This window comes from Crocodylus porosus, unplaced genomic scaffold (assembly GCF_001723895.1).
Source record: "Crocodylus porosus isolate Cpor-Errol unplaced genomic scaffold, CroPor_comp1, whole genome shotgun sequence".
Lineage (NCBI taxonomy): Eukaryota > Metazoa > Chordata > Crocodylia > Crocodylidae > Crocodylus > Crocodylus porosus.
The window spans coordinates 10032066-10056677 of record NW_017728916.1 but is presented as its reverse complement, the minus strand read 5'-3'; the positions used below and the strand labels follow the sequence as shown (position 1 = coordinate 10056677).

The 24612-nt window shown below is 38.4% G+C and overlaps 1 protein-coding gene across 1 annotated transcript in view; it reads right to left on the bottom strand.

Annotated features, from left to right (window-relative positions):
* The window catches only part of LOC109310843 (transmembrane 9 superfamily member 2-like), a 45541-nt gene that overhangs the window by 14536 nt on the left and 6393 nt on the right, over positions 1–24612 (bottom strand). Inside the window, exons 3-13 of the mRNA XM_019536173.1 lie at positions 23997–24064; positions 22653–22746; positions 21479–21606; positions 21098–21227; positions 17254–17381; positions 14825–14936; positions 12177–12256; positions 10537–10645; positions 6572–6704; positions 4348–4467; positions 4159–4216 (exon numbers count right to left, since the gene is read on the bottom strand). Of these exons, the coding sequence (XP_019391718.1) occupies positions 4159–4216; positions 4348–4467; positions 6572–6704; positions 10537–10645; positions 12177–12256; positions 14825–14936; positions 17254–17381; positions 21098–21227; positions 21479–21606; positions 22653–22746; positions 23997–24064 (1160 nt within the window). The remainder of the gene's footprint in view (positions 1–4158; positions 4217–4347; positions 4468–6571; positions 6705–10536; positions 10646–12176; positions 12257–14824; positions 14937–17253; positions 17382–21097; positions 21228–21478; positions 21607–22652; positions 22747–23996; positions 24065–24612) is intronic.

Here is a 24612-nt window from a genome sequence, read left to right as displayed (position 1 = left end):
TGCTGCAGTTTCAACCTTTCTTCATAAGTCTTACTTCCAAGGCTCCTAGTCATTTTTTTGTACACTGCACTCTCCAATCTGTCCTTCTCAAAGCATGGAGCCCAAAAATAGACACAGAACTCCACATGAGGCCACATTAGTGCTGAACATGGGAACAATCACTTCCCTCGATTTGCAAGTGACACTTGTTAATAAAACCCAGTATGCTGTTAGCCTTTTTTTTTTTGGGTGCAACAAGAACACACCTGGCCCACAGGTCCATAGGTCTGGGGCAGGGGAATGGTGGCAATTAATGCTGCTACTGCTCCCTCACTGCCAAGTTTCAAAACCCAAGGCCCACCAAACCCAAACCCATGTGTGAGACATCTGTTCCACAGGATCAGAAATGCTGGGAACCACTGAACTAGCAGGTTACAAGTACTTGCTCTTGTTTTTTGTTCTCTAGCCATGCCATACTATTCCAGCAGTAATTCATAAGAAGATGTGGGTTTTTTTAAGGAAATGATTACAGACATTTAGCAACAGGAGCCTTACAACTTTAGGAACTTTCTATAGTAGGATTAATTATTCAAAACAAGCTTATCTATATAAGCTAAATTAACTAATACAAGAGTCACAAGAGCACACAATCTGTGTGTTTTAGCAAGCTCTTGTCTCTACAGTCTTTTTGCCTGCAATTACTTTCCTATTCTTGCTAGTAATTTAATGCTTAGGTAAATACTTCCTAATCAATGTGCTTCTTGCACCAAATTCATTCAACAATGGCAAAATCCAAGCTTCAACATATCAAAAAAATCACTCTTGGCAACAAATACTGGCATATATCACAGAACGAATCTGGTCAGCAGACCAATTTTAAAAACAGATTATTGTTACAACCAAGCCATCCTTCAGCAATCAGAAAGGCAACGTGTAAAAGTAAATTCAAATTTGCTATTTATAAAGACATCATCTCGCTGTATCATTTTAAAAAAGATGCAGAATTTCAGCAGGAACCAAGTTACTAAAATTACAGGGCATTATTTATTCAGTTCAAATCAACAGGGCATCTTCCATTTCTTTAAATATCTGTAGAGCGAAAACCCAAGCTAGGCAAATTTTCTTAAGCCCTAACAAGTGGTTTTTTAGACGTCAGATGTCTTCTTACTTGACAGCCTCCTGCATTTTTAGTCTATGCTAGGAAGCAAACAATTTCCTGTACCACCACCTCAATGGTGTTCTCCCTAGCCTTCAAGAAAATGTGTGTCATCCTTCCAACCTGCCCAACTGCTTTTGATTTCTGAAAATCATAAGGAAACACTGACACTAAAATCCGATTTTACATTATTGAGAAAAGTAATTAAAAGATTTCAAACAAATCGCATCCTACCGGCAATAAAATACACTGCTTGGAAACCTGGTGTAAGCCTGCTTGGATTTTCACTACCCAAGGAACAGGAAGCATATCGGAGAAGACTCAGTCTCCAGAAGCGTCACTGCCCAACACACTGCTCCAGGACTCACTATGGAAGAATGCCTAAAGCAGAATTGACACTCATCTCATAGAAAGATGCATGGTCCAACATACTGGACATAAAGTTAAGAGATTTGCTCGTGACTTTCTTTGCCAGGAGCCTTACCAGCCAAAAAACATTTGCAAAAAAAGAAAGTTTTATTCCACAAATTGGTCCCAGCTATTTCTTAAGTAAGTATGCTCCAAATGTGTATTAAATCAGATCTAGGGAAATAAGTGTTGTAAAGCATATTTAGAGAGTTGTCCATGTTAGCAGTCCAATTTCAGACTTTTTCACCCTCCAAAGTTAGAAAAAAAAAACAGTGAGACATTCTCATTAGTCTACTGAGCATACAACTGCCTAGGGCTGTTTATGACATTATGCAAATTTACTGAACTAGCCTAGCATAATCAAGACATCTGTTCTTATTTCACCATTCCCAATCATTTTACTTCCTCTGTGAAACTGAATTTATTCTGGAGTTTAAATTATCAGTGTGATTTTTTTTTTCCACAGATAAGTAATCTCTGCCCTCTCAAGATAATATCTAAATGACAGCAGGGAGACTGAAGCACATTTCGTTTGGGAATAAATTTCCACATTGAAATACTACGGACTGAGTCCTTACAGAACACATTACATTTTGTCTGATCGAATTCTAGTTTACTAAACCAAATCATGTTTTATTGATTCCATATTTTTGGCAGGGATAGTTTTGGAAAAGATTTATAATCTTTCCCTCAACCTTGGGCAGGGACATACGTTGGAGATTTTTCACCTACTTGAGGAACTAACTTAAGGAATATAGGACACTTCCAGAAAAAATAAAAAGCAAGTCTTGATGCAATAGGAACAAACTCATCCCCCTTCTTACTACAGCTACACCAGTTACTGAACTCAATATTGCATTACTCACGATGGAAGAGCAACCAACCTGTTTTCTATGCATCACTGTGTGGCCAGTAAATAGTGACTTGAGATGTAGAAAAGCACTGCATGCTACACCAAACTAAACACCACCTCCAGGGCATTTTAAAAGTTCCCACGGGTCTAAAAGAATCACCATATGGATCCTAACCAGTGGGATATGGCACTTGCCCAAACTATCAACACTAGGAAGGCCTCTGCTAGACTGTGCTGTCTGGGGCACTGCTTTCACATTCACCTGGTTTGGGGTTTTTTCAGCAACAAGAACAGCAAGAGGTTCAAAAAAAGACCACCTAGGAAGAAGGGTTAAAGGAAAAGAGTGTTCTTAGTCTACAAAATGAGAAGTCTGTAGGTGGAACACGATAATAGCCTCCCAGTAAGTAAAAGGTGCACATAAAGGAGAGAGTGATTAGCTGTTCTCCATGGCCTCTGGGGGAAGAAGCACAAGAGCCATCTCAATTTGAATCTTCAGGATCTAACTTCCTAACTATTCCAGTGATGAAACACAGGACTGCCTACACAGGTTGCAGAATGTCTTTCATTAGCAGTGTGTAAAACAGGTCAGACAAAATACCCAGCACAGACAGCCTAAGCATGCTTGATCCTGCCTCAGTGCAGAGGGCTGAACTACAAAATTATTTGAGGCCCCTTCCAGCCCTACACTTCTATGATTCTACAGCTAGATCTACTTTAGTCATCTGCCTTAATTTAGTAAGTGGCGTTGAAAAATATCTTGCTAAGCAATATTTTGCAATAGGTCACCTAGAAAAAGCCTGAGGACAAATTCAAAATATTTACTGAACACAAATCAGATAAATTGCTTTAGCTATTTCCTGTGCCAAGAGTCCACACTGTATATCATAGCACCTATTTTCCTTCTAGCTCACAATGAACACTGTATCAATAACTACCTCCAGCCAGCAATCTTCTGTGTTAAAGGACAACATTAAATTACCTTTAAAGGTTTCCACTACAATTTTGCATGCTATGTTATTTTTAAATAACGATATTTTGAAGTAGAGGCAGTTTCCAGAGGAGATGCTTGTAATATTGATTGTAAGAGCTATGCAAGTAGAGCCCCACATCATTCCCCCTACACCACAGCCTAGTCGCTTTTAGAGGGTACAAGATGACTTTTGGATAGGATTCCAGTGTCCCTTTTACATGGTCTTTCAGGGGAACATTTCAATACACTCAGGGGACAAAGGGAAGATAAAATATTTGCAAGAAAACAGGCTGTGGGTACAGAGCAGTCACCAACTGAAATGCAAGGATACCCAAGTGACTTAAAACTAGCTCGCTTTAGTACCAATAACTATACAGCTGTAGTAGTGTGGAGCTCAGCAGATGCCAATCTGCCCAGCCAAGAACCAGGTGCTGCAAGGTGCATGTACCTAGAGTTAAAGGCTCAAACCCAATCCCCTAAACTTAGTGGAAAATTTGTGACCAGCTGCAATGACAGCAGGAGATATTACTCATGAGTGCTGACAGAACTGCCTTTCCAGTAAGTACCCACAAACATTCAAGATCAACATCCTACAAAACATGAGCATCTAGACTAGTGGTTCTCAACTTTTTTAGACTCAAGGGAGCCCCTCGCTAGGACTTGAGGCAGCCCACTGGAAAATGGAGGCTCTAAGACTAGAAACAGACATTCCCAATGGAGCCATACAGTTATATGAGGGCATGGGGGGGGAGGGGGCGGGGGGAGTCTCATAAGAATAAATAAAGTACTAACCCAGGGCACAGCAGAGCTGTCAGCAAAACGTTCGTCTTCCACTTTTCACCTCTAAATGCTGCAAATAATTAAAAACAATTACTAGAATTTCAAACTCAGTACTTCTTAAATATTGTGCAGCAGGTAACAGGTTTGCCATCTCCAGTGCAAGCTGCACTGGTGTCAAAGCAAACAAGTGTTCGTACTTACTCTTGTACATTCGAGCAGACACATAACCAGCTGGAGTTCCAAGTAAGACCCACAGGACAACCGCACAAGTCATCAAAGCTCCCCGGTTGGCAGGAGAAAGAAAACCAAGACAAGCTAGAACTAAAAAAGGTGGGAAAAGAAACACTCGGTCATTTGTGCCCTATTTGCTAACTTATACCACAGTGCCCACATTTATCAATTTCATTGGCAAACGTTTAAATAACAATCTTGACACACGTGTAAAAATGGACTGATCACTAAAACATGCCTAGCTCTAAAAAGAAGCGGCTATGAACAAGGAGGATCATCTTGAAAATAAATTCCTGTCAAAGTTTGTTCAACGGTAAGAATAGGCCCAAACAGATTCTCTGAAAGGGAGTTCATCAATTCCTTACCCTGATCTCCAGCTGGAAGCTGACATAAAGAAAAACGTCTATGATACAGATTTCTTATGCTAAACCATACTAGTGGTTTGTGAAATTGTTGTAATTGGAAACAGATTCCCAGAGCCATCATATGGATGAACCGATTTACCAAGACACAAAAGGCATCTTTTTATATTAATTACATGGCATCACATTAGAAATAGAGCAAAGGATAAGCTAAACCAGAACACTGAAGAGTAATTTTCTCCGAGATGCAAGCCGGCCAGGAATATATCAAGTTGGGTTAGACATTTCACATTCTGATCTGCTAACACCATAAAAGCAATAATTTTTTCACTCTGGATAAAATAAGCATAATGGAATGGTACGGAAAATTACCATTTTTCACTGATAAAACAACTGAGCTTTAAAAGCAGATGGGGGGAAAAAACCTGAAGCAATCTTAAAGTGCCTGGATTAGGCCTTGTCACCATACCCACACGCTACTGATTTGTTTTCCATTATACGCCCAAGTGCCCTACATAGGCTATTCAGAGACCATCATACCACAAACAGATCACAGTAACAAAACACTAGAGTTTTGAAACATTGAATACAAAAGGTCTAGCTTGCCCATAAAGTTTACTTTCTGTTTACTCCCAGCTAGTCTGAGCAAGTCCAAATGAGTTTCTATACCGAGAGGCTGATTATACTGTGCTCCAATGGGAGTCAAAGGCCACAACACTGCCCAATCCTTGTTCAGTAACGTTTAAAGCTTGAATCAAACCAGAATCAAAAGGCCAAAGACCTACAGTGCACTGCTAGACATGACAGATATATTTGAAAAACATATCTAGGATAAGCATACAAATACACTTCTTTTATTATAAACCATAAGCAGAAAACATAGGTTCTCTTGTGTCTAAACCTCTTTTGCAAGTGAAAAAAAACACTGTGGAAGGCCAGTTTCATTCTTTACTATGTTATTTACAGTAGGAAAAGTTATCTGGCAAAAAAACCCCAAAAAACAAACCCAAAACAAACAAACAAAGAACAAGAAAGAAAGAAATTACAGCAACTGTTTTTACCTAGATGTACTGTCACCTGGCATCAAGATACTCAAACAGAAACACTTTGCTAGTATATAAACTTTGAACAAACAACTTAATGAGAAAAAAAGCATTCATACTCTTCTCATTTTTCTAAGAGTTTACCTTCATACATAAGCCATAGCGTTTCTATAATCTAATGTGCAAGTGAGAAAAGGAAGTATAAGAGCTTTTGGCAGGGCACATGTAATGAGACATACTAATGTGGTACAGATTAAAATGTTATGCATGGATCTAGGTATTTATGCCAGGATCATCAAGTAATCCAAGTACTGTCTGTCATTTTACTGGCACATGCATTAGAGCTCTTATTTCAAGATGACGGCTGGCTGTGGAAACAAATATGCTAGAAGAAGAGTGGTCTGAAAACAGTTTTAATTAAATGCCTTCAAGCTTGCATTTCCTGCTATCGTTCAAACCCTAAAGGATAAATGTGAACCAAGTATTATTTTTATGCAAGGGATTTGTACATTCAGTAACTTTATTTCTACCAACTTAGTATCTGAATTTGCTCTTGCAAATACTACAATTATGTTCAAAATTATAAGGCTTACAATAGCGTTAGTGCAGTGATCTGCCTTACTGTTTCAAAAGTGTTGTATTTTTAATTTTTAATTTAATTTTTAATTAAAAAAAAGTTTTGCCACCAGTATAAGGACAAACAGCTATACCAGAAATCATTTCTTGTTTCTTATGGTATTACATCAGTAAATTGTAATGGTGCAGTTTTAATAACTTGTTGATACTTACATAGAGTAATAAAGGTCATAATGAAAATTTGTGTTCCTTGACCCAGGAAGACAGATAACAGCATTCCCTTCCTTGGAGGTCTAAATACATCTCCATGAACCAACTTCCAACCAAATTCCTCTTGGGCATCTTCCTGTATAAAATAAGAACAGACTCTTCAAATTATAAAGAATTAATCAGTGAATTCATACAAGATGTGAAACACATTTTTACAGTTTGATTAACTTTTTGTTTGATTCCAAAAACAGACTCATGGTATCCAATTCACTCACTGATTTTATAAGCTCCTAATGGCTCACAGAAAGAAAAAAAGAAAGAACGATTTACAGTGAAACCCTTATTTTTAGGATGAGAGAAGCAATGCGATTAACTACAAGCCTCATAATGCTAATGTAAACATTAATTTAGTTTAACTCAGATCACTGCACTTCACTTTGGTTTAAAGCATTTAAAATATTTATCTCTTTTGCTTATATGAGAAAGCATCTCAACAGTAATCTTAAAGGAACAAGTGCAAGCTTTTTGCTTTACTTTGCAAGTACAGATATCTGCTCCTTATACTCTGGATATCTTCTTCTCTGCCCAGTCTACATGCTGGCCAAAAACTGAGGACTTACTTGGTTTCAGAGTTTTAAGAAACATTATCAGGAGGCATGAAGCAGCAGCCAATTCTTAATGAATACAAATATACTTAAACTCCATACAGTCAAGAACTGATATTTTCCCATGGATCATCCAGCCCAGAAGCAGATATTTCACTGGAGCATTTAATACCAAAATTAGATACCCAAGGGTATTTGGGGGAGAGGAGGGTAGGGAGAAATAAGGGTGAGAAGACAGGTAGGCAGAACTGGGTAATTATACAGCACCTTAGCCAGGAACAGGCACCTTTGGAAGCATTGGTTACTATGTACAGCCATGATTGACAACAGGTTAAATCAGGAGGTTGAGATGTGCTAGGAAAAAGATCTCTGGTATTAAGATGTAGAGAAGGCAGTTTTATAGCAAAAATTAAAATGAAGAAAAAAAAAAAAAAAAGACACCATGGTTCTAGACTTAGAATTCCCCACAACTCAAAAGCACGATAAATTCTCCTCTAGAAGTCTATTTGCTTCTTCAGCAGAAGGGGAAAAAAGTAAGCCATGAGATCAGGTTAGACAGCTTGAGTTTTTGTTTCGTCTTCTATGAACGAAAACACCACCTCCACTTACAGGACAGACTTTTAGCAAGTCTTTTGATTATTTTCGAATCACAGATGAGTTGCCTGTAGTTTAACTGTACGAATTAAAATACCATTTATGTTTAGGAATCTTCATAGCGCTTGCCACAGATACCGATACACAGACCACCTGTAGCTTCCTAGTTAGCTATCCATGTGAAAGACAGTACTCTGACTTATAGGGTGCTTGCAAATTTTTACCTAACAAAAATAGAGTACGAGTACTCTTAAGTGTATTGTAGAAATAATGCTTATGCGAGAGTGTTGTTTATGCTTTATTTTACCTTGTGTCTTGAGCGCAACACTGCTCTCTGAAGGCCAGATGTATTAAAGAACATAATTTGGCATTGCGATTACATACATATTCAGACTTTGCTTTTTTAAATTATCCATAGCAAGACACAAAAGCTTCTTCAATGTGTAAGTAAAAGTCCCACACATGTTTACACAGAACTATATGTATGCACAAATGCTATATATGGGCAAAAGCATCATTTTTGGTACAGTATTGCCATATGCCCCAGAAGAAAAGCATGTTTTGGTACAATTATATAGGAATAGAGAGATGATGTTAACTACATGATAAAACACTGGAAGCCTCCACTTGCTTTACACATGACCCCATGTGGCTACCTCCTAAATCACAAGTTTCAGAATATCTAATGCCATTTTCTTAGAGCTCCTGCAACCATGATTACAAGACTCTCAGTGCCTTCCCTCCACCCACTCCCCTTAAGAATCTTATGGTTGGGGAGGAACGTTCAACAGTATGAATTCTAGAAGGTTTCAACTCTAGGACTAATACAACCCTAGCTGTATTTTTAAAACCTCAGTTTTTTGCATACTTGGTTAGCAACATGTTGGAACCCACTTGAAATGCTCCATACACATACTATTACACATACACACTCAGCATCTTATGTTTTTACCTGCCTTGAAGTGGGAATACTAATTTAAGAAATAAATGAGACATTAGCTTCAATATCTCTCTTCCTTCAGCCAGCACCCTCCCCTGAACTATTACTTGTAATTCAGCTCCATAAGTCACAACACAACACATCTCAAAGTCTTACAAAGCAGTAATATTATTAGGAGCTTTTTGTAAGTAAATTTTCTCCTACCTGACCCAGTAAAACTAATCTAGTTTTCACAAGTCTCACTCTTCATCAAGGTAAAAGAACAGCCAGCTTGACAAACTGACACAGTAGTAAGATACCGAAAAAAAATGTTACTAAGAGATCGAAGAAAATTTTACAGACGTGATCAGGCAGAGGACGTGGAATATTTCTATTTTTTAAAATTATTTTGTCTGGATTTATGCTGACAAAAGACACCATCCATCAGAAAAGAAGTATATACACAGAACAGAACTGTGGCTCCTGCATTCATTGTGTTGCATTTGTTAATCATGAGTAATTTTGGAGGGGAAAAAATATTGCATCTGATTTACATTATTCAACCAAAACTGATAAATGGCAGTGGCAACATGAACTTCTACAGTGTTGTCTCATTTCATTTTGGTCTGGAGAAACTATCTGTACTGATTCTAGGTAAGTTTCCCTTTCAGTAATGGGCACATGTTGGATCTAGGCAGTTACCACCAGGAGCTGCATTTTTTAGGAATGAAATGGAAGATCAGCAACAGGTTAATAGTGATATGGCAACAAGCTTTGGTCAGTGCGCAGAACTAAAAAGGCAGCCTCCAAAATCCATTGCTGATGCAGTTTTTCCAACAATTCCTGTGCTCAAACATTCACCTACCTAAGCATAAAATAACTAAACACAGCAGGAGTCTATTGAAAACGTACTCCAATGAACTACTTTATTACAAAGGTGAAGCACATATAACCCTCTACCACATCTTCCAGAGAGCACAAATCACTTGTTTCTATTCGTTATTCAAGAGACCTTTTTTACTCTGTGGCTCTTTGGTGCATTCTAGTTATTCAGAAGCAGAACAAGAGTCTACAGGAGTTTAAGCAGCTGGAATGGAGGTTTTAGGAGAGGGGCTGGGGCTTACTGGAATCCAGTTTTGTATACAGAGACTCTACAGAAATCCTATAACCTGAATTTACAAGGTTTTTATTCTTGGACATACACGCCCCAAAAACCCATCCAAATGAACTTTCAAGAGGCTACAAGAAAACAATCTGCATTCTACTCAATCATAAATTGATTACAGAATTTTTTTCTCCTGGGCCTCTGACTCTAAAAAGCATCATTTCCCAGACTGTTTCCATGCAGTTGCACCATCATCTAAAGGAGGTCTTCCATATTCCTCAAAGACTTACCACTTTTACATTTAACAGCATTATAGATGAACAGCTCTCATTAAGGCCAATTAATGCTGGTCTTAATAAGATGTTACCAACATAGATCTGCCTGCTCAAGAAGCCACTTATTACCAGGGATCCTGGTTTTCTCCAATTTAAAAACAAATAAACAAAAACAAAACCAATTTTCAGATTTAAAAAAAAAAAAAGTAACCCCAAATCCACATTTTTCCATGAATAAAATGAAACAACACTATATAGTTTCATTTTATTCAGAAAAAAAAAAATATGGATTAGGGGTTACTTTTTTTAGTCCCAAAATGGAGAACTCTTTAAATCCAAGAAAACCAGGGTCCCTGCTAATTACACATAATATACTGCACTTCCCCCCTAAACTAAATTCAGAACTGCAGTTAGTAGATTGTACTATCCCTAGCACAAGACCTCATCTAAAAATCATAATTCTTACTCACAGAAGAATCAATCTGGTTGTATCTTGCAATATCTTTATGAAGAGTCCTCAGTATGATCATAGCCACCATGCCAGATAAAAAAAGAACAATTACGAGGGAATTCATTATGCTGTAGATAAAGAAAAAAAGACAAAGTTTCAATCCACTTTTTTAGACTCCAGAACAGATACCACAAGTCACACAAATATGTATATTTAAAGTCTGTGGCATAGACTTAGATACCAATTTCTTATGTAAGCCATCATCACGTCGTTTAACTTTAATGTTTTCCTACACAAAAAACAAACTATAATAAAAGTTATGAGTTGCTTAATGACTGCCTAGGAACACAAAGAATAGCATTTTATGATCTGCTGTTTACTGACAAGACAATTAAATACAACATCTCTTTGTTTTCAATCTATCAAGCACAACTAGTCGTGTGCTTTCTATTATGCATTTACAGTACACTCCTAAAACTAGCTTCTAAAACCTACTGCTGGGGTAAGAAAAACTGAACAATTTAGAGGAAGGTCACAAGATTAAGCAGAGGCTCTTTCCTATTAAATCAAATGAATACTCTCAGACGTTTGGATCTTAGGTGCCCAATATACAACTGAGATGTACAAAACACTGATAAAGCAGACAATCCTGCTTCATGCTAGTTCTAAGTTTTGAGGTTTCTTTCCTTTAAGACTTCTGGTTTAGGATCATACAGAAGACATGATAAAGAAGGGGCTAAGTAAAGGGGAGAGATACTCAGTGCACCAGGAGAGGAAAGAGGTTCCAAGCAAAGACAGGCACCATATCTAGTGGGATACAACATCCAAAGGAAGTGGTGAGGCAGATGTAAAGAGTTTTTAGGAGATCAGACCCTCAAGTACTAACTACAGATGAGAGAGATTCTGAAAATGGCCAACAAGACTAACTTCTCATTATAAAAAGGTAATCTACTAGGCTTTGTATAATTCTGTAGCAAGTATTCAAAGAGCACGTGGAAATAATCTCCCTACATATAAACAGAAAGACTCTTCTCCCAATGGTCAGAGAATGCTAGACTCAAACGGTGCATGAGATCCATCAAACCAGCACAGTTCTAATAAACAGCTCCAATTACATATTCAATATTTAATTAGTTATGTTGTTCATTTTCAAAATTTCTACATAGCAAAGCATTTTCTTCTTTACAGGTCAGCATACGATTTATACAGTGATCAATAACTCTGGGTTCATTGTTTACTAAAAAACGTAAATTGACAGACTGTCCATTGTGCATTTACTGGTAGCTTCTAATATTAATGAAATAGCAAATCCAGATATATAGATAAACACAGATATCTTGTATTTGGCAGTGAGGGCAAGCCTTACAGCAATGGTAAGAAAAATGATGGCAGTAACTTCTCAAAAGTTCTATAGAGTAAAATAATAGAAATAAAAGCCTAGAAGTTGCTTTGCCTTTGGATAATAATGGCACATTCCTTTACTGAAATGCAATACTTCAGTTGGTCCCAAGAGACTGAAGACTGATAAAAGTTACTCCACATATGGAAACAAGAAGAGTTTGCTTGCCTGAAAACTAAGAGATTTCTTTTTACCACAGTAAAAGTTACACTTTCTGTACTTTGCTACAAGGTATTCATTTCACAAATTAAAAGTCTTACCTAAACCACTGAATGTTGGTATGTGGCATAGACTCCAAAATGTAGTCCCACCTGGAAGCCCACCTAATCTTATTCTTTTCCTATAAACAAAGAAAAAACAACTAAGCAACACATGGCTTTTAACAAGTAAAAGTTTTCAGTGATGCCTCCTAAAGCTGGTGAGCTTGCACAGCTATTTGGTTCAAACTTACCGTTCACCCTTGTTGACTACAACGATAGTATCTTTTTTTTGTTCCTAAACGATCATTTTCTGTTTACGTCTACCAACATGTGTTATCGTCTCTTCAATATGACCTACAGAGCACTTAAATTCTATAAGTACTGAAATCTTCATTCAACTCCCTATCTTTTTTGTTCCAAGTACTTTTGTGACCACAAAGTCCCATTTCTTCAGACACCAGCACATTCACAAGGTGTCTGCACCAAGTTCACACTTTTCTGCGTTTGCCAGGTACACAGTTGTAACCACCAAAAATAACCACTGGCTCGAGGCATCTATGTTTAATTAAAAAATTGTCATCTTGGCTTTAAAAACTTACCAAGCGGCCATGCTGCATATCAGCGATTGGATCATATTGATGTGCTTAGCTTACTTTTAAATAGCAAGCATCTTGGACACAAAAGAAACTATTACTGGCATCAGTTAAAGTTTTAGCTGCAATATCCTTCTTTAGGCCTAAAAACAAATATTTTGCCGCATACCTGCTTCCTTTTAAAAGTGTTTTGAGAACTGGTGATGTAAACCAATATATTGAGAGCCATATATTATTATTATATCCCAAATATAAGACTAAAAATAGAGCAGCAGTCAATTTTAAATATACATGGCATTTAAGATGTACATAGTGCCATCTGCTGGAAGTATCTGAATTGGCAATAATTATACTTTAGAAGCTCCTTGGTTGAAAGCAGCATAGATATTTCAAGTGTATAACACATTTTATGAATTACTAAGCAAAGCTGACATTACAGTTACAGGTTGCAATTTAAAATCGCAAAGATTTAAGCACCAGTGTTAACAGACAGGAGGCTCATTCATGGAGCAAGGCAAAGGGACGCGGGATGGCTCGGGGGAAAAGTAATAGGATCTAGAACCTTGCACCTTGAGGTCACCGGTTCAAATCAAATTCAATTTGGTAAAGAGTGAAAGCTATTACTATATGACAGCTGTCTGGCTGCCAACACAAAATAAGCTGGTGGTCTCCATCCAATCCCTAAAGGACCAGGGTCTTACATCACAAAAACAAATCAGAACTGACATGCTTTTAGGACAGGCTGGAACACAGGCACCAAGGTCTGAAGCAACATATTAAAACTGAACTCTCTTCATTCCCTGAGAAAGATGACTTTTCAAACTGGGGCAAATATATAGTCACAAAATAAGCTCAATTCGCTACTGCCTACCCAGTAATAAGCAAAATACAAATCTCAGGCAGTCTGAAAATCCACCGCCTAATGAAATTCAGGTGTGCACAGAAGTGCATGGAATGATAATAAAGGTACTTTCAAAATAAACAAGATAGCAAACAAAACTCAGGAAGAACCAAAAAATAGACTTACTATAAACTAGCATGAGAAAAAACTAGGTAGATCAATACAGGGTACAACCTTTTTGGCAGGAGTGCCACAATTAGCTCCACCCTCCCCTTATTCCCTCCCCCAGTGCCGCTCTGATCCCCTTCGCCTGCCCAATCTGCTGTTGTTTCCTGCCTCCTACCCTGTAGCCCCTGCTCTAATTTCTACCTCCTGCCAATCAAATGCCATGAAGCCTGCCCCCATCCCTGATCTGCCAGGTGCCATAGAGGCTGGCCAGGGTACATGTGCGACAAGCTGGCCACCCCTGAGGTGCATTACAAAAGCCCCACGTCTCTAGGTAGGGTTATACACATATTTCTTCCAATGAGGACTTAAACAGTGCAACTGAATAGTGGCTGTGGAAAGGAATGGTCTTTAAGAGACCTGCTGTGTGTTAATTAAGGTTCTATTCATTTTAATGCCAAATTTAAGTTTTATTTTTAAAAATGTTACCCTCGCACTAGAGCCAGTAAAGCTGTCCTCTCTCTACAAGATCCTAGCCTATCCCTACTTCTCTCTCAACAAGAATCGTAGAGAAGTCGAGCTGGAATGGACCTCCGGAGGGCACCTTGTCCAACCCTCTGCCTGGGACAGTAGTAACATCCCTATCCAAATTGTCCTATACAAATCCACTGCCTAAGCAATTAGCAAAAAAGTTAAAAAATTCAGATTTGTTCTGTTGCAGCCAGAGGGACAGACTGACTCTCAGAATATTCATACATTACTAAAAATTAACCAATTTTATTGGACTTCCAATTTTAGGACGGTCATCAAAGACTTCTTACTTTTCATTAGAAATATCTTTATCTGGAAGCTGCTTTTTAGAACAGAATTACACTATTCTCCTACTACATTCTGGGGTTTGGTGCTAGACTTTAATACCTCTATAGCTACAACATTTGTTGCTTTTAAAAGCTGTTCCTCAGAAAGCTTTTCACTACTGCAATATATTTTTGTGAACAGTAAACATTTATATTAAGCAAACAAAACTGCTAGGAGGAGCAGGAAAAAAAAAAACCATGCACACAGCTCCAAAGACTTTTGTGTCCTGGTAATAAATTCCACAGACTTACTTCAAATGTCACAGAATAAGTGTAGATCAGATCCAGCTTGCTGGTGAAATCTCTGGGGATCTCCATGGGAGGACCTTGACAATTTAAGTTGTCTTTATCTGTATGTTTGTAGCTAGCAAGACAAAAAGATTTTAAATAAGTTTCATACCTGTTGGGTTGAGTAGAGATCTGCTTCACAATTAAAATTAAAATATGGACTAATAAATAAAATAATCTTGCCAACTATTTTTTGTATCTTTCTGCAATACCCATTCAGATTTCTTTGAAACCACAACTTTCCACCAGTCTCTCCCCTTTTTGTAGTCTGAGATTACATGATTTGGATGTTTTTGAACCCATGGAAAAAGGGCACATACAAGTAACCCATTAGTCACTTTTCTTGCAATAGCTCTGCAGGCAGAAGTGATGAGGAAAGGAAGTTGAAACATGCCACAGAACTGAAAAGTACTCTGTGACTGTACAAACAGAATCAGATTTATCTGAACCAATACAATAATCATGGGCTTCTCAAAGGATGTCCTGGATTTGATCAGGGCATCTCAGAGGCAGACATTTGCAAAGTTTATGATGTGTGTTACCAAGGAAGGCCATGGTGTGCAGCAGAAATTGAACTGCAAGTTCATGGAACATAGGTCTATCCCAGCTACATGGGTCCTAAGCAACTCGCAAAGTATGTGGCTAAGAGTGGGTTTCTACATGCTGTAAGGTGGACTTCACAGTCCCTGAAGACAAAGACAATACAGAACTCAAAAACCTGCATGAGAATGACTCCTCATCTCTCTGAACCTCTCAGGACAGCAAGTGTACAGGATGTACACATGCTGCTAATTCCATCTCACGGAGCCTATGTTCACTACTGCATATTTACATGCCAACCAAGCTACGAAGTCTAGACTATCTCTAGGCTTCTTTCATAAAACCTAGGGAAGTCCAGATACAAAGTTCTCCTAGTGCAGTTTTAAGTGACAAGTGACCAAATCAGAACATGAGAACAGTAACAGTACAGGTGGAACCTAACTATGCCCCCCTGTGGTTTGTCCAGCAGTACAGTCAAGTTACTGCTTATATGTTATTACTCAAATACTGCATACCCAATTGTTTCAGAATAACATACTAATCAAAATGGGAAATGACAAAATCTGCCCCAGCCTGTTTAAATAAATAAATCTGGGGAGGACAGAAATAAACCTTTACCTAAGAAAGATATTACTATTTTACTAGACCAGTAAAATTAAAAATACAGGGCATTTATCCCCGTGCTTGAGGAGGAAGGGGGAGGAGGTCTTTAATTAGAGCAGCACTAATTAAAGTGCCTGGAGCATCTTGTGTATCAGCATCCCCATGCTTAAAAATGGCAGCAGGGCACTTTAACTAAAGCTTGTCTAATGAGCTTTAGTTAAAGTGCCCCCGCCTTCATTTTTAAGCACAGGGATGCTGATACACAAGCCGTTGGAGTATGCTGGAGTGCGATAATTACCACATTCAATTAATCAAACCTGCTCCACTACGCCGTAATTATGGCGAGTCCAAGCAGCCTCGCTTCTTGTGTACTGGTGCCCAGTGCTGAACATAGTTATATCCTTCCAGCAATTTTTATGAACTATAGCTGAAAGAGTTTATGATCATGTAATTTAAGTGCACATTTAACACACACATGTAGGTTGTACAAGTACAGAACTGTAACTGCTACTTACTGTCAGTTTTGGTACCCACCCATAGACTGCCCCAGAAACTAGAGCAACCATCACTTCAGTCCATTCCTGACCTTTGAAACTATGCGAGCTTCTACAGTTGCAAGTACAATCAATATGTAAAGTGAACAAAAAACCTGGTTCACTTTTCTCCACAGAAAACAAGTTTAGCCTTCTTAGGTATTTTGCCGCTTTGTAGAAGAGTATGACTTTTGTCAACTCTACACAATAGCTGTGCAAGGATAGAAGAGTCCTACTCGCCAAATTATAGCACCCAAAACATTCCAAAACAAGAATTTTAAATGCTATAAAAGGATGAGGGCTTACAGGACAAGAAATTAATTTGGTAAAAAGAAACCAGAAAAGTTTATTTCTTCACATGGCCATCCATCATCTTGACAGATGAAAGGAGATGTGACAAAGTCAGTCAGTCAATGGTGCTTGACAGTGGTGTGGGCGAAGAGCCTGACGTGCCAAATAATGCATTTTGCCTCCCTGCACCCCACTTTGATTTCCCTAAAGAAGAGTAAAAGTATGGACATTTAGTCCTAAAGCAGCAGCAGTCCCTACCCAGTAAGTAAGTTTTACTCAAGTGTAGTTATATAAGAACATATGGATGTATTAAAAGAATTTGAATAGTTAATTGAGCACAGCTAGCTCTTCAAAAAGAAGAAAACTGGGTTCCCAGCAAGATGAACCTGTGATTTTGCTAGGTATATATTAAAAAGTGGCAATTACCTTTTCGGTTCTAGTTTTGCCATCACCAGTCTTGCTCCAGGCCAGCTTTCATCTTTCCCGCTATGGTACATGATGGTAATGTCAACATGGTTAAAGAGGTAAAAAGTGCTCTTCTTGTTAAACTCAGCCTGAAAAATATAAAATGTTTGAAAACCTTTCCAACAGAAGATGATGCACAATACTGAATGATTAACATCAAAATAGAAGACAGGGCAAAGTGACAGAGGAATCGTTTATGCATAACTAAAAGCATCAGCTGTGTAACAAACCATAAAAAGCAAAGTAAATAAAAAAAAGCCAAGGATAAACTTTGCATCTCAAAATTACATTTGAAAGAGCTTAAAATTAGCCTTACAAAGATATTGTGCTAAAGATGCCAGTCCAGATGCAGAACGTGTATGGAACCCACAAAAATGAGACACAATGTTCCCCTTCGGTAGCTAAACCAAGTACATTCAGAGATGCGTCTGCTACTGCCTCTAAACAAAGCTGCTGCCCCAGGTGGCCTGGGTTAACCCCACACTAAAAACTGGCAGCAGTGATGGAAGCAGCAGTGCAGATGTGACCAGAAAATTCTGTAGCCAGAGTTAATCGCACCTTTGCTACCAGTGGCTGCTTTTCTTAACAACCCCCAAAAAGGAAACAATGAGGTTGAATTACAACTATTTAGTTCACTAGTGACAACAAGGCCTGTTGTTATTAAAAGGTATTTGAATTTCTCCCCCTTCCCCAGTCACTCCAAATTTGTTTGCTTATAGCTTGTCCCAAAGTCTTTGAATCAGCCACCTTTGAGGTTAATAACTCAATGCTTTCAGAAAATAATCCTAACTCACCCAACCCCTTCCCCTATTAGTTAAATTATCCTGAATAACAGGACTTGCATTCCAAGCACTGTTTGATTATTCATGTAGGGAGAAAATAGTCTTGTTCTGCACCCTTTTCTGCATAGATTTTTCTGTCCCTGCCCCGAAAACTTTCAGAAAAACATTCTTCCACAATACTCACAGAAGTAACATTAAACAGTTCTGGCAAGGTTCTTTGGGTAGATGTGCATCATTTATTAGAGCAACTGAGTAGTTGGAAAAAAGTTTTTTGCAAGCTTTCCAGCGCCATCACCCTTCTTCAGGCATAAAGGAGTCTCTGCTGTTCTCAGACTCCAAGGAATGAAAGAAGTTAAAAGGTTGACAGCATATCAGTAAGACTGTAAATCGATGGAAATCAGGGAAACAAAAAGGTAGAGCAGGGAAGGGAGGGGGGAAAATTGGGGGGACAGGGAGCCAAAGGTGAGTGAGGGAGACTTTACAGCAATGCCTCTTTTCTAACCTTGAAAATCTAGGTCTGTGAAAAAGTAAATAGTTGGAAATTAAGACGACAAACGGGTAGAAAAGGAGGGGAGGAAGAGGGGAAAGAGAAAAATGTAAGAGGTCAGGTCTGGCAGGTACCTGGTGAATCAGATGTTGCGTAAGTTCCCTTTGAGGATTAGAACTGAGAGCTCGGAGAGGGAGTGAATTTCAAGACCTGCCAACAAATCACCACCACTCCCACAATAACTACACCCCACAACAAAATCATCACTGATCCTGGATCTTACACCTGCACCTCTAGAAATGTAATACATCTCATCCAACGCACTGAATGCCCCGATGGAAAATATGTAGGAGAAACCAAACAACAACTGCACACCAGAATGAACACACACCGAAAATCCGAAGACAAGAACACCAGTTACCTGTGGGTGCACACTTCTCCCAAGATAATCACTCCTTCTCTGAGCTCTCAGTTCTAATCCTCAAAGGGAACTTACAAAACACCTTTCATAGCTGAGTCTACGAACTTCACTCCATACATCTACTGGATGCAAAAAATCATGGACCCAATATAGACGTTGGATTTATGACACATTACAACCTGCCTAACATCTGATTCAACAGGTACCTGCCGCTGATCTCTTATTCTTTTCTTCCCCCACCCCTTCTCCTCCCTCTTTTTCTACCCTGTGTGTTCCTAATTTCCAGCTATTTACTTTTTTCACAGAAGATCTCTTCTCTACATTGACAATATACTCCTGTAGAGAGTCTCCCTTACTTACCTTTGGCTTCCTCGTTCCCCAACCCCTTCCTAATTTCCACCTATTTACATGCTCACTGACATCCTGTCACCCTTCTAGCTTCTTTCATTCCTTGGAGTCTCAGAACAGCAGAGACTCCCTATGCCTGAAGAAGGGTGACTGCACCCAAAAGAAAACAACCCTCTCTCCCCAACTACTCAGTTGATCTAATAAAAGATATCACATCTACCCAAAGAACCCTGCTTGCCTATGTCCTTACACCAACACGGTTACAGCCAAAAACCCAGTTAAAGACTTCTCACGCTGGGGGACAGGAGAGAAAAAAAATCGACCATCTAAGAGGTAGTGCACCCAGTCTCTTCCTCCCACTTGTGACTAGAATCATAATATTAATGACGATGCTAAATTCTGGCTACAATGCTCCAGAATCCATGGTTGTAGCAACCATTTTGTTCTCCATCAGACCTTGCGCGGTGTTAGGAAATTAGGAGGACACTAAAACCAAAAAACAATCACAATTACTGTATAGCCCTGCATTCATAGCAGGTCTTGGTATGTTATACTATTATTATTTTCAAATGCTAACTCTTCAGAATTTAGGCAAGATGGAATATGTATTTTGATGTGCCCTCAAAAAATACTGATATTTCCTAAAATATACATGTCAACCTTACATTCACAAGGCCTGCGAGAGTCTTCTGTGCCCATTTGCCAATTTCTTTCCTGACACCATGCCATATCAATGGATTAATTTATCTGTAGCCTGGTAATTTGTCCGAATACTTTATTTATGGTGAAGAAAGACTCTACAGCACAGCTAGCATACATGCTGGAACTCACTTTATACACAGGTTTGGATTTTGCTGAGAGAATACCACGCAGGTCAGCGTTACTTAGGTATCAAAACCAAAGAAACTTTTTTTGTACTAATAAGCTTTGTATTAATAACATGCTGGCCAGTTGCTGGTAAAAATCCATTGCTGTATATAATTATATTTTTGTGGCTATGTGACAATAATTCCCAAAAATATTAGTGCATCATTCATTGTGCCACCAAGTTCCACTCCCTTCAGCTTCCTGCTAATAGAATTATTTTCTTTGTCAAAGCTGTTTGGCATTTAGAATGAACCTGGTGTTTTAAGTTCTTATTTCCCCAAATGTTATGCTTTCTGCAACTGACACTTCAATATCCATTCCTGGGTATTCACTGAAAGGTTTATTTCCTAACAAAACACACCACAGGTTATGTGCAAATAGAGCATTATTAAGGTAACGGGGCTTTACATGGGGGTAGGTATTTACCTGCATGAGATTCACTGTAGGACTAGCGCTTCACCATTTCTTTAGCAAGTGGGGAGGGAAGAATAAAGCATTAACTTATGTGAAGAGTAGAGTTTTTACCTTTGTACATCTTGAACTGCCCAACCCTTAGGAAAAAAGATATCCTGCTGCTGGAAAGTAAACATGAGCTATCATTCCAAAATGTAATTTCAAAAACAATGCGTTAGCAAAAACTGATCAATGAAGCCGTTTTGCACCATTATCTATACTGTTTACAACAGCTTTATAAATACGTGATTGCATGTTTCTGAATGTGTTTTACAGTTTAGACTTGTTCTATAGATCTTCTGTTCTGGACTCCTCAAGCACCCAGTTTCTTTAACAAAGGAAAAGAAAACTTAACAAGTACCAGAGAGAACACGAGCACTGACTGACACTACAGCTTTGCAGAAGTTGAATCTGGCTATATTAAAGAAATAAGCTCTCACCACTTACATTGATAATGCAAGCATCTTTAACTCTGCCAGCTGGAGTAACATAACATCCTACTGGAAATCCTGGATTACAGTATTTTTGTCCATCTTCCACATCATAACACCATGTTACAGGCATATTATCAATAATCCTAGACAAAAAAATTTTAAACAGGCAATTCCTCAGTAAGAAATGTTATCTAGTTGGTCCTTCATTTTCACATTGGTATGCAATATTCAAGGAAAAAGGCCACACGGTTTTCATTAGGTCATAACGAACATTATGTTGCAGAATAATTATGAGATAGCAAGCATGAATGTGTCCATTTGGAACAATTAATTATGTCGTGTTAAATTAACTACAAGCAACAAAATGAAAAATGGAGAGCATATCTAAACTCACCAGTGATGTTGATAATTCAGCTGCATTCCCTTCTTCAAAAACTCCAGTTTATTTCTGTCACTAGCATTTTCTGGGTCATACGATTTTATACAAACTTGCTTGCATGTTTCAGGTTTGTTAAACTTGAACTGTTACAAACACACACAAAAAGTACAATTTTAAAGTTATGTTCCCAAAATTCCTTCTTAAAGTCTTTTCCCATGCAGATTCTTGCCCTTCAGGATAAAAAAAAATTCTGACGTCAGGCTGTTTTTTATACTAAACTTCAACTTAACTTTAAGAACCAAGATTTCCAGATGTCTTGTCCAAAACATTGCTCACTCTTAAAAGCATATTATCTCCAGTCAGAATTATACAAATACATGACATGTTAACAGTAAGATTTCTTCAGTTGAAAACTGATAGAAAAAACTATTTATATAATTCTTTTTCTCCCCCACTCAGTTTTGCTCACCACAGTACATCAGGAAATTAGGTTATTAACAACATCCATTTCAAATACCAGATTTCAATGTAAGCTTTTAGACTCATCAAGGATAGATGCTCTAAGAGCCTACAATGATGTTACCAAAATACAGGAAAGACAATGAACCTTTCCAGCTGAAGTGCACCTTTCCATTAGGAAGAAAATGTCTGCCCACATTTAAAATAGGTCAGAACTTACAACTGTCAGCTAGCAGGTGTAAAAGGCACAATTAAAGTCCTAGTGTAGATAAGCAATACTTAAATAAGAAGATAGTACATAGCTTGTGGGCTATATCAAAGGGAAACAAATAGGATATCAAAATTCTCTATATTTGCATCGCCACGTCATAAATAGTTTTCCAAAAGTGCATGCATACTGGTAAAGTAGATTAGTTTGTCTCAATTTCCATTGTACACTAACCAAAATTTTGGTCATATGGGGACTTCTACTTGAATATTCTCTATAAAATAAACATAACATAACATTGAGTACTGTTGGGAAAAACCATTTAGTGGTTTTCTTAGATGTGAAACTTACTGAATGGTAAGCAAGAAGATTTTATAAAAGGAAAGAAATGCAACATTACACTAAGAGTCCAAAAGGCATGCTTGCTTTCAGTCCGCTGAACTTAACCAAAAGGAAAGGCTGAGCAGAGTTGAACATGACACTATTGTATTTGATAGTTATAATCTCAAGAGCTGGAATAACCTTGTATGGTGATGATGCTATTCTCTCTCCAAAGAGGACTTGCCCAAGATTTTCAGAAGGTCTTTTTTCTTCCTTATCTTGACAGAAATCAAAACTGAAGAAAAAGAAAAAAAATCCTTAATACAAACCCACTTCAGCTGAAATTAATTTTAAAAGAAGTCTGTTCATTAAACTACATCCCTGATTTTGGAGTCTTTATGCCTCTCATCACCAGTGGTTAACATCCATTTCCATTAAGAAAACAAACAAACAAACAACCTAATCTCAAAGAGATTAGATCATTTGTATACAAAATATCAATTGCCCTCCAGGACACTCCCTAGACTAAATAATATTTCTTTTAGATATAAAACAGTCATATTTTAGTGCCAGGGCCTTTTGAAAAACACATTTTGCAAGTTTCAGACAAACAAACAAAAAAAGAATCAGGTAAGTCACTGTTTATGTTCCTTTCACAGCACAAGGGCAAAGGAAGAATAATAAAATATATAATTTCAGAGAAAAAATAAATTTGCATGGGGGTTTTTTGTGCATTCCAAAGAGGAAGTATTTGACAACATTTATACTAGGAGGCAAAATATGAGGCCATCAATTTTTCTACAACTTCCCCCAGTACTTTTTTTTTTTTTTAAACAAAGGAAGACTGGGGGAGAAGGGGAGGAACCTAACTATTCTGGAGCTACTCTTCACATATAAGTATGTAAAAGGTACGATAAAAAAATACTTGCCACTGGTGACTGAGCTCCCCCCCAACCGCATGCAGGCCTAAGTCACTGAGATCTGTGCAACATTTAAAGATAACTGCTACCTCTGTTTGCACTCTGAGACAAACTCCAGTAAGTACTCTGCTGCTACCAAACAAACACACAGTGAAATTTATAAGATTCTTCTGAGTTTCCCTTGTTATTCACCAGTGGACTCCACAAGTTTCACAATACTACCTCCCAAAAATAAACAACAACAGAAATTAAAGGCTCAGAGGTGGGAAACCACATTTCTTCTCTTGTCAACCTTGAACAGAGACAGAAAAAGAAACTAAAAGCCTCTAGTTTCCCAGCAAATAAACTTCAAATTATTCAGTTTTTTTTATATATATATAAAGACAAGAGATTAACCTGGACCTCCCAAATGAGGGGGGGGGGGTGTTTGCCAAGCATCCCATCTTCACCGTCCCCAATTAATTACTCTCAGAGAAATATGAAAATATATTCCTTCACCTAGTCTGATAATTTTTTCAGGCTTCACAGACATCACGTCACATGACAAGTTGTAGCACTGCATTGAAAGCACAGGACAGAAAACAGGCTTCCCAACACTGCCAGGATCTGTCTGCAATATACTTACGCATCATATTCGTAAGGTAGGACTGATTCCACCGAGTCCAGTCTGTTCACAAACAACTCAATGAGCGACTAAAGGCATGGGAAAGAAAATAAAGCAAAAATATGTAGAGGAATATATAAAAAATAAAGCCTGTGGAACCCTGAAAAGCCTGTTCAACTAATGAAACCCAGGCCAAATGGGGAAGGGGTTGATTCCCTCTTCCACAGGCTGCACCTAGGCGAGCAGGCCTCAGGCTTTTTAGATCGGCAGGCCCCTGGGCAGATTCAAGTCCCCTCTCAAAAAATGCCATTTTCACTGATATTTTGACTGGAGAAAAATACTAGAGCGATTCTAATGCTGCAAAGAGCTCAGAAAGACTGCAGCCGTGTTTTCAGCCCTATTGGAAACCTCTGGGTTTGCCGTGCAAATCGGGGCTGCACACCTAACAGCATGGCACCTCTGCAAGCATCTCGAGGCACCCCAGAGCACCCTAGTTTCGGACCACGTGTTAGGGTTACGGGCACGGCACCAAAAGCCTCGACCCGGCTCAATTTTTGCAGCCAGGCCTCAAGTAGCAGCCAATGCTGCACCGCCGCACCCGCCCAGCGCCAGAGGTCTCCCATTCCCACCCCACCCC